We start from the raw sequence: 9105 nt of genomic DNA, 5'->3' as shown, positions 1-9105 counted from the left end.
TTGTACATTGTTAAAACACTGTATATATATATATAATATGACATTTGTAATGTCTTTATTGTTTTGAAACTTCTGTATGTGTGATGTCTACTGTTAATTTTTATTGTTTATTTCACTTTATATATTATCTACCTCACTTGCTTTGGCAATGTTAACACATGTTTCCCATGCCAATAAAGCCCTTGAATTGAATTGAATTGAATTGAGAGCCAGAGGTCCCGCCCATCTGACTTTCTCCTACAATGAGTTTTGAGAAGAAGGAGAGAGGAGCGAGGGCGCGAGGGAAACAATTAAGATTTGTCCGTTGACATTTGCGCCCGCTGTACGGAGTCTGTCACGTGACGAGCGTCCAGTTTGCCTTGATAAACACGGAAGTGGGACACAAATCTTTGCCGCAATGCCTCACAAAGTGTTATGACACAGTCATTACCGATTATTTTTAAAACGTGCACAATCTTAGTTTACGCGATTTCTGCTGTTATTTTGAATTAACCGTAATTATTTATAGTTCTGCTGTAGAGTAGATTAGCACAATGAAGAACTGTATTGCTGCTGTGATAACACTATGCATTGTAATGCAGGTGAATGACGCTTTGGATTTCGAGAAAACGCGCACGGCATATTCTGCAAAGGCGAGTGAAATATCTGTAAATGTATTAAAATGTTGTTCAGTAACCTACGCTATCAATTCTTTATGTATGGTATAGTAACATAGACTATTCAATACTGTTGCACAGATCTTTGGGTTCTCATGGGAGAACTGCGGTAAGCCAGACGACCCAGCGGTTCTGAAGACCCTAACCCTGTCCCCGGACCCCATCACAGTTCCAGGGGACCTGACGGCCAGTGCATCCGGGAACACAACGGTCGAGCTGGCCGCTCCCCTCGCTGTTAGTACTAAGCATGCACCAAGGGTCTCCTCTTAAAATCCTCAAATGAGATCTTGAATGCTATTTGATTACTTATGAAGTATACTGATTTGTTTAGGTAGCTAGCAGTGGTGGAAAAAGTACCGAATTGTCATAGTTAATAAAAGTAAATATACCTTAATAGAAAATTACTCAAGTAAAAGTGAAAATGACCCAGTAAAATACAAGTTGAGTAAAAATCTAAAAGTATTTGGATTTAAATATACTTAAGTATCAAAAATAAATGTAATTGCTAAAATATACTTAAGTATCAAGAGTAAAAGTACAAGTATAAATAATTTAAAATTCCTTATATTATTAAGCAAACCAGGTGGGATTTGCTTGTTTTAAAAAAAATCTACGGATAGCCAGGGACATGCTCCAACACTCAGACATCATTTACAAACAAAGCATGTGTTTAGTGAGTCCGCCAGATCAGGGGCAGTAGGGATGACCAAGGATTTTCTCTTGATAAGTGTGTGAATAAGGCAATTCTCCTGTCCTGCTAATGGAAAATGTATGGTGTAAAATGTACAGAATTTTCTTTAGGAATGTAGCGACAACAATATCAATAGTACAGATATCCCCAAAAACTACTAAAGTTGTACTTTAAAGTATTTTTACTTAAAGACTTTACAGCGCTGGTAGCTAGTGAGGTAGGCATATGGTATTGCCTGTCTTTTTAATATATACATATATATAGAATGAATAGGCTCTTGGTGGATAAAAATGGGCACAGTAAAAGACAGTTATACACACTATAGCCCTAATAAATAAGATACCATCAGTTCTTCCTGAAAAACTTACCAACAGAATTGAAAGCTGTTACTTAGCCATTTCAGTCTGTAGGCCTATTCAGACATGTGAGAGCCTATTCCACTTTGTCTGTGTGTGTGTGTCTATTGTTGGATCTGAGTGCTTCTGGGGGGCTCTGGGTAGTTCTGGGTAGTTCTGGGTGGCTCTGGGTAGTTCTGGGTAGTTCTGGGGGGGGGGCTCTGGGTAGTTCTGGGTAGTTCTGGGGGCTCTGGGTAGTTCTGGGGGCTCTGGGTAGTTCTGGGTGGCTCTGGGTAGTTCTGGGTGGCTCTGGGTAGTTCTGGGGGCTCTGGGTAGTTCTGGGTGGCTCTGGGTAGTTCTGGGTGGCTCTGGGTAGTTCTAGTTCTGGGTGGCTCTGGGTAGTTCTGGGTAGTTCTGGGGGCTCTGGGTAGTTCTGGGGGCTCTGGGTAGTTCTGGGTGTTTCTGGGTAGTTCTGGGTAGTTCTGGGGGCTCTGGGTAGTTCTGGGTGGCTCTGGGTAGTTCTGGGTGGTTCTGGGTAGTTCTAGGTGGTTCTGGGTAGTTCTGGGTGGCTCTGGGTAGTTCTGGGGGCTCTGGGTAGTTCTGGGGGCTCTGGGTAGTTCTGGGTAGTTATGGGGGCTCTGGGTAGTTCTGGGGGCTCTGGGTAGTTCTGAGTGGCTCTGGGTAGTTCTGGGGGCTCTGGGTAGTTCTGGGTGGCTCTGGGTAGTTCTGGGTGGCTCTGGGTAGTTCTGGGGGCTCTGGGTAGTTCTGGGTGGCTCTGGGTAGTTCTGGGTGGCTCTGGGTAGTTCTGGGGGCTCTGGGTAGTTCTGGGTAGTTATGGGGGCTCTGGGTAGTTCTGGGGGGCTCTGGGTGGTTCTGGGTGGTTCTGGGTAGTTCTGGGTAGTTCTGGGTAGTTCTGGGTAGTTCTTGGGGGCTCTGGGTAGTTCTGGGTGGCTCTGGGTAGTTCTGGGTGGCTCTGGGTAGTTCTGGGTAGTTATGGGGGCTCTGGGTAGTTCTGGGGGCTCTGGGTAGTTCTGGGTGGTTCTGGGTAGTTCTGGGTAGTTCTGGGTAGTTCTTGGGGGCTCTGGGTAGTTCTGGGTGGCTCTGGGTAGTTCTGGGTGGCTCTGGGTAGTTCTGGGGTAGTTCTGGGTAGTTCTGGGTGGCTCTGGGTAGTTCTGGGGGCTCTGGGTAGTTCTGGGTAGTTCAGGGTGGCTCTGGGTGGTTCTGGGTAGTTCTGGGTAGTTCTGGGTAGTTCTTGGGGGCTCTGGGTAGTTCTGGGTGGCTCTGGGTAGTTCTGGGTGGCTCTGGGTAGTTCTGGGGTAGTTCTTGGTAGTTCTGGGTGGCTCTGGGTAGTTCTGGGGGCTCTGGGTAGTTCTGGGTAGTTCTGGGTAGTTCTGGGTGGCTCTGGGTAGTTCTGGGGGGCTCTGGGTAGTTCTGGGTAGTTCTGGGTGGCTCTGGGTAGTTCTGGGGGGCTCTGGGTAGTTCTGGGTAGTTCTGGGTGGCTCTGGGTAGATCTGGGGGGCTCTGGGTAGTTCTGGGTGGCTCTGGGTAGTTCTGGGTGGCTCTGGGTGCTGTGTTGTTAAACAGGTAGAAACTTGCCTGCGGAAGGTTTGTCTGACTCACTGATCCCATGAGCTTCATGTGAGCAGCTCACCACATAAACCCCACTCTGCTGCACTGATGACCCAAATAGATATGAAATGTACCGTATACTTCCTGATACAATGCTCACCCTTACAATGTAGAGTTCACAAGAGAAGGGATGGCATTGACAGTGGTGTTGGCAATGTTCTGATCAAGAATGCACCAATGTAATATTGTTGCATTTTGAAGGTTTTTGCAACAGACATACTAGACATTCTGCTTTAGTTGATGCAATGCATGTGTAACGGATATGAAATGGCTAGCTAGTTAGCGGTGGTGCGCGCTAATAGCCTTTCAATCAGTGACGTCACTTGCTCTGAGACCTTGAAGTAGTGGTTCCCCTTTGCTCTGCAAGGGCCGTGGCTTTTGTGGAGCGATGGGTAACGATGCTTCGTGGGAGGCAGTTGTTGACGTGTGCAGAGGGTCCCTGGGTCGAGCCCGGGTCGGGGCGAGGGGACAGACGTAAAGTAATACTGTTACACATAGAAGAGTGACTTAATTGTTCTTCTTGGAAATGAATTTCTTAGATCACAGGGCCAGATTATCATTTTCCTTCCCTACCAAGTAAAAAGGCAGTAACTGCTCATAGCGTGGAACTGAGAAAAATGCCTTTTATTTACTTTGGTTTTACAGTAACTTTATACAGTTACTGATAACATGACCCCCTTATTTTCTCCTGAACACAATACAATAGAGGCAGGATACTTGTCCACATGATTAAACATGTATTTAATGTAGGAAAAATGACATGAAACAAATGTTCAACCAAATGAGCAGTTACTGCCTTTTTAGCTTGGTAGGGCAGTAGTTGCCTACCCAGAATTCTTTCTAACATTGCAGAATTCCAATGGTGACATCATTGCAAGGGAAGAATATAACCCTTTCTTCTTTGCTGTAAACGACTAGGGCACAATGTTCAAGTCAAGAATAGCTCGGCATTAGACATGGCTTTAAAACACCTTGGTACTGGTCTGATTTTCTCCTCTTTAGGTAACCTGGCCACGCTTGGTGGTACAACTGTAAAATATAGTTTTATTGACACTTGTTATTTTATTGATACTTTGTTTTTCATAACATCCTGGTCCTATTTAGGATGCAGTCAAAAGTCAAACAGTAGTTAAATAACAGTATTTTGTCCATAGGTAAATGTAACCTTGTGATGTTCTACCTTGTGGATAGGTGCACTGTTACTGTAGCCTACAATGTTTTTCCAGACATCCCACTTAACTGGCCCTATATATTTCTCTTTTAGGTGAATGTGACCCTGGAGAAGGAGGTGGCAGGGTTCTGGGTCACGGTCCCATGTCTGGAAGAGATAGGGAGCTGCCATTACACAGACGGCTGTGACCTGCTCAACCAGCTGATACCGCCAGGACAGGACTGTCCTGAACCTCTTCACACCTACGGCATCCCCTGCCACTGTCCCTTTAAAGCTGTGAGTCTCGAGTTTGTGGTAGTGTTCATTTAGGGCACAATAATTTGAAACCATTTTGCTATGAAAAATGATCATGGTTGTTCCTGGTCCCTCTATAGGCACATCTGTCCATTTTCTTCCATTTGGTGCATTTTGAACACAACCCTCCTACATGGTATGTGATGTAGAACGTACCTGTTATTCAGTGGTTACCGCTTAGGTTACTTCCCTCTTTCATATCCTCATCAGTGCAATGTAGTGAATGTCTGTTGTTAGCACTGTGAATGATTGGTAACAGAGTGCTGTTTGTTGAACAGCAGCTAGCCAAACAACAAAACGTTCTCTGAATGTTTTCAACATGTGCACTTAGCGTTCTGTTGCTCAGTACTCATTCTGGTTTTCCTCAAGGTTTTCTTTTTGTTTACTCAATGTCTACTGTGTTCAAATGACCTATTGTCTCTCTCCTGAGGGTGCATACCTTTTCTATACAGTAAAACATGCTTCACTCTAAGGCTGTGTCCCCAATGACACCTTATCCCTGTATATACTTCGACCACGGTGCACTACCTTTGAATAGAGCCCTATGGGCCTTGGTCATACGTAGTGCACTTTATAGGGTATAGGATGCCATTTGGGATGAAGTGGAAGTGTATTGGTTGAAACCTCTATTTCCTGTCTGTTCTAAGGGGATGTACACACTACCAGAGTCAGACTTCTACCTCCCTGACATTGACCTGCCCTACTGGCTGACCAACGGATGCTACAGAGTACAAGGAGTGCTGGGAGCTATGGGGAAAGAACTGGGCTGCCTCAAAATCACCTTATCTGTCCACTCTAATAACTAAATAATGGATGAATTACCTTCTCTTTCCACTCTAATTAAATGATGGATACATTACCTTCTCTGTCCACTCTAATTAAATGATGGATACATTACCTTCTCTGTCCACTCTAATTAAATGATGGATACATGACCTTCTCTGCCCACTCTAATTAAATGATGGATACATTACCTTCTCTGCCCACTCTAATTAAATGATGGATACATTACCTTCTCTGCCCACTCTAATTAAATGATGGATACATTACCTTCTCTGTCCACTCTAATTAAATGATGGATACATGACCTTCTCTTTCCACTCTAATTAAATGATGGATACATTACCTTCTCTGCCCACTCTAATTAAATGATGGATACATTACCTTCTCTGTCCACTCTAATTAAATGATGGATAAATGACCTTCTCTGCCCACTCTAATTAAATGATGGATACATTACCTTCTCTTTCCACTCTAATTAAATGATGGATACATTACCTTCTCTGTCCACTCTAATTAAATGATGGATACATTACCTTCTCTGCCCACTCTAATTAAATGATGGATAAATGACCTTCTCTGCCCACTCTAATTAAATGATGGATACATTACCTTCTCTGCCCACTCTAGTTAAATGATGGATAAATGACCTTCTCTGCCCACTCTAATTAAATGATGGATACATTACCTTCTCTGCCCACTCTAGTTAAATGATGGATAATTGACCTTCTCTGCCCACTCTAATTAAATGATGGATACATTACCTTCTCTGCCCACTCTAGTTAAATGATGGATAAATGACCTTCTCTGCCCACTCTAATTAAATGATGGATACATTACCTTCTCTGCCCACTCTAGTTAAATGATGGATAAATGACCTTCTCTGCCCACTCTAATTAAATGATGGATACATTACCTTCTCTGCCCACTCTAGTTAAATGATGGATAAATGACCTTCTCTGCCCACTCTAATTAAATGATGGATACATTACCTTCTCTGCCCACTCTAGTTAAATGATGGATAAATGACCTTCTCTGCCCACTCTAATTAAATGATGGACACATTACCTTCTCTGCCCACTCTAGTTAAATGATGGATAAATGACCTTCTCTGCCCACTCTAATTAAATGATGGATACATTACCTTCTCTGCCCACTCTAGTTAAATGATGGATAAATGACCTTCTCTGCCCACTCCAATTAAATGATGGATACATTACCTTCTCTGCCCACTCTAGTTAAATGATGGATAAATGACCTTCTCTGCCCACTCTAATTAAATGATGGATACATTACCTTCTCTGCCCACTCTAGTTAAATGATGGATAAATGACCTTCTCTGCCCACTCTAATTAAATGATGGATACATTACCTTCTCTGCCCACTCTAGTTAAATGATGGATAAATGACCTTCTCTGCCCACTCTAATTAAATTATGGATACATTACCTTCTCTGCCCACTCTAGTTAAATGATGGATAAATGACCTTCTCTGCCCACTCTAATTAAATGATGGATACATTACCTTCTCTGCCCACTCTAGTTAAATGATGGATAAATGACCTTCTCTGCCCACTCTAATTAAATGATGGACACATTACCTTCTCTGCCCACTCTAGTTAAATGATGGATAAATGACCTTCTCTGCCCACTCTAGTTAAATGGTGGACACATTACCTTCTCTGCCCACTCTAGTTAAATGGTGGACACATTGCCTTCTCTGCCCACTCTAGTTAAATGGTGGACACATTACCTTCTCTGCCCACTCTAGTTAAATGGTGGACACAGGGAACATTATGTACCATTCAATGAGCTGGTGTACTGACATGTTGTCTTCTTTATTCTGAAGGGAACGTCTGCGCTCATCTCTTCTCATCTTATCAAAGTGCCAATTGAGAACTGGGCCTGTATACACAAAGCCTCTCAGAGTAGGAGTGCTGCTCTAGGATCAGTTTTATCTTTACAATCGTAATGAATAAGAGAGGGGGACCTGATCCTAGATCAGTACTCTAAAACGCTTTGTGGATACTGGCCCTGTACCAAACAAGCAGTACCTGAGCTGCTACTGTAGTGGTACTGTAGTTTAAGGATACGATTCAGACTCACTTTCAGGTAAAACAGTTAAGTTGAGTGATTTTGCATGGCTTGCTACTGTACTGCTATGAACTTGTCAGAACCATTATGATTATTTTTCTTAATGTTTTACACTGTCTTTTTTATGCAGAATTATTTTTATTAGATTTCTTCTCAAGGTTGAATGGCCGAGGGTATGCTTCTATTGGTCATCGGCTTTTACCCTGGGTAAGGTACTGGTCACATAACTAGTAGTTTTAGGAGTTTTAATTGTGACAGTCGTTTCTAGCTGATGCTTACTGTGTCATAATTTTTGGTTCTATGGGTCGTAATGCTACTTCCTGTTGCTAGTGGTGACACTTCTGATTTTACGACCCCTGGGAATATGTTGTTCTTCCTGTTGCTAGTGGTGACACTTCTGATTTTACGACCCCTGGGAATATGTTGTTCTTCCTGTTGCTAGTGGTGACACTTCTGATTTTACGACTCCTGGGAATATGTTGTTCTTCCTGTTGCTAGTGGTGACACTTCTGATTTTACGACCCCTGGGAATATGTTGTTCTTCCTGTTGAGGGTGTATTGATCTGTTTTTTTCTGAAGGTGTTTTGTTGTTGACATGTTCAAAGTGCCTAAATAGACCTGCTGGAAAGGAGATCTGCGAATCAGGTGGGACTGTGTGATGTTTCAAAGGGAAATGGGATGAAAGCAGCCAATCAATTCCCTCCCTCATATAATACCGTACCAATAGGCTAATCCTGTTCTATAACCAATTAAAGTGTTGTAAGGAATGTAAGTGCACTTCCTATCTTAAATAATAATTCTAATGAAATGGTTATCAAGTAAAGAAGTCTTAAGGAATCAACATGAAAAATTGCACCTTGATTATTTAGAAATGACATGCTTACTACTGTAACAAATCAGCATTATGTTGGTCAATATTTCACTGTAAAAACATTTTTTAAAAATCTTCAATAAAATAATATCATATATGTTGGTAAGTCTTTTGTTTTCTGAAATGCATTACTGTATTGCGCAATCAAGGTGTTCAGGATTTGAATCTCTGCAGTTTCACAGGATGGCCACAGGATGGCACTAGAGGTTAACCGTTGATTACATGATGGATATGTTAGTACCTAGTCTTTCTGATGTTGACCAGTCAGTCTGCAGTTGGAAATCCACTCTTTGTGTCCTCATTCCTGATTTTTACAGGGTGTACTCCAATTCACTTTACTAACATATGTCCAGGTGCTCTGTAGCCTCTCTCTCTCTCCCTCTCTCTGTCTCTGTCTCTCTCTCTCTGTCTCTCTCTCTCTCTCTCTCTCTCTCTCTCTCTCTCTCTCTCTCTCTCTCTCTCTCTCTCTCTCTCTCTCTCTCTCTGTCTCTCTCTCTATCTCTCTCTCTCTGTCTCTCTCTCGCTCTCTCTCTCTCTCTCTCTCTCTCTCTCTCTGTCTCTCTCTCTCTCTCTCTCTCTCTGTCT

At 42.8% G+C, this 9105-nt stretch overlaps 1 protein-coding gene across 2 annotated transcripts; it reads left to right on the top strand.

Moving 5' to 3' along the window:
• Nucleotides 1-330: 330 nt before the first annotated feature.
• gm2a (GM2 ganglioside activator) lies at nt 331-8626 on the top strand. Of its 2 annotated transcripts, none has more exons than XM_042326070.1 (4): nt 331-632; nt 738-890; nt 4576-4758; nt 4857-5417. In XM_042326070.1, exons 1-4 carry the CDS (start codon nt 534-536, stop codon nt 4923-4925), a joined length of 504 nt encoding a protein of 167 aa, XP_042182004.1. In that variant the 5' UTR covers nt 331-533; the 3' UTR covers nt 4926-5417. The 2 variants fall into 2 exon arrangements, with proteins under 2 accessions (XP_042182004.1, XP_024284450.1); XM_024428682.2 differs by lacking the exon at nt 4857-5417 and adding an exon at nt 5424-8626 and having other exon boundaries at nt 339-632.
• The last annotated feature ends 479 nt before the right edge of the window (nt 8627-9105 follow it).

Source organism: Oncorhynchus tshawytscha, linkage group LG08 (genome assembly GCF_018296145.1).
Source record: "Oncorhynchus tshawytscha isolate Ot180627B linkage group LG08, Otsh_v2.0, whole genome shotgun sequence".
NCBI lineage: Eukaryota > Metazoa > Chordata > Actinopteri > Salmoniformes > Salmonidae > Oncorhynchus > Oncorhynchus tshawytscha.
The sequence above is the reverse complement of the archived record's forward strand: the minus strand, read 5'-3'. Positions and strand labels throughout refer to the sequence as shown.

What these genes read in the sequence shown, in the direction of transcription:
- gm2a (XM_024428682.2), top strand. Translation starts at nt 534, where the DNA reads ATGAAGAACTGTATTGCTGCTGTGATAACACTATGCATTGTAATGCAG. An exon ending in GCACGGCATATTCTGCAAAG is followed by an intron (nt 633 to 737) that starts GCGAGTGAAATA and finishes ACTGTTGCACAG; the next exon opens with ATCTTTGGGTTCTCATGGGA. An exon ending in AGCTGGCCGCTCCCCTCGCT is followed by an intron (nt 891 to 4,575) that starts GTTAGTACTAAG and finishes TTTCTCTTTTAG; the next exon opens with GTGAATGTGACCCTGGAGAA.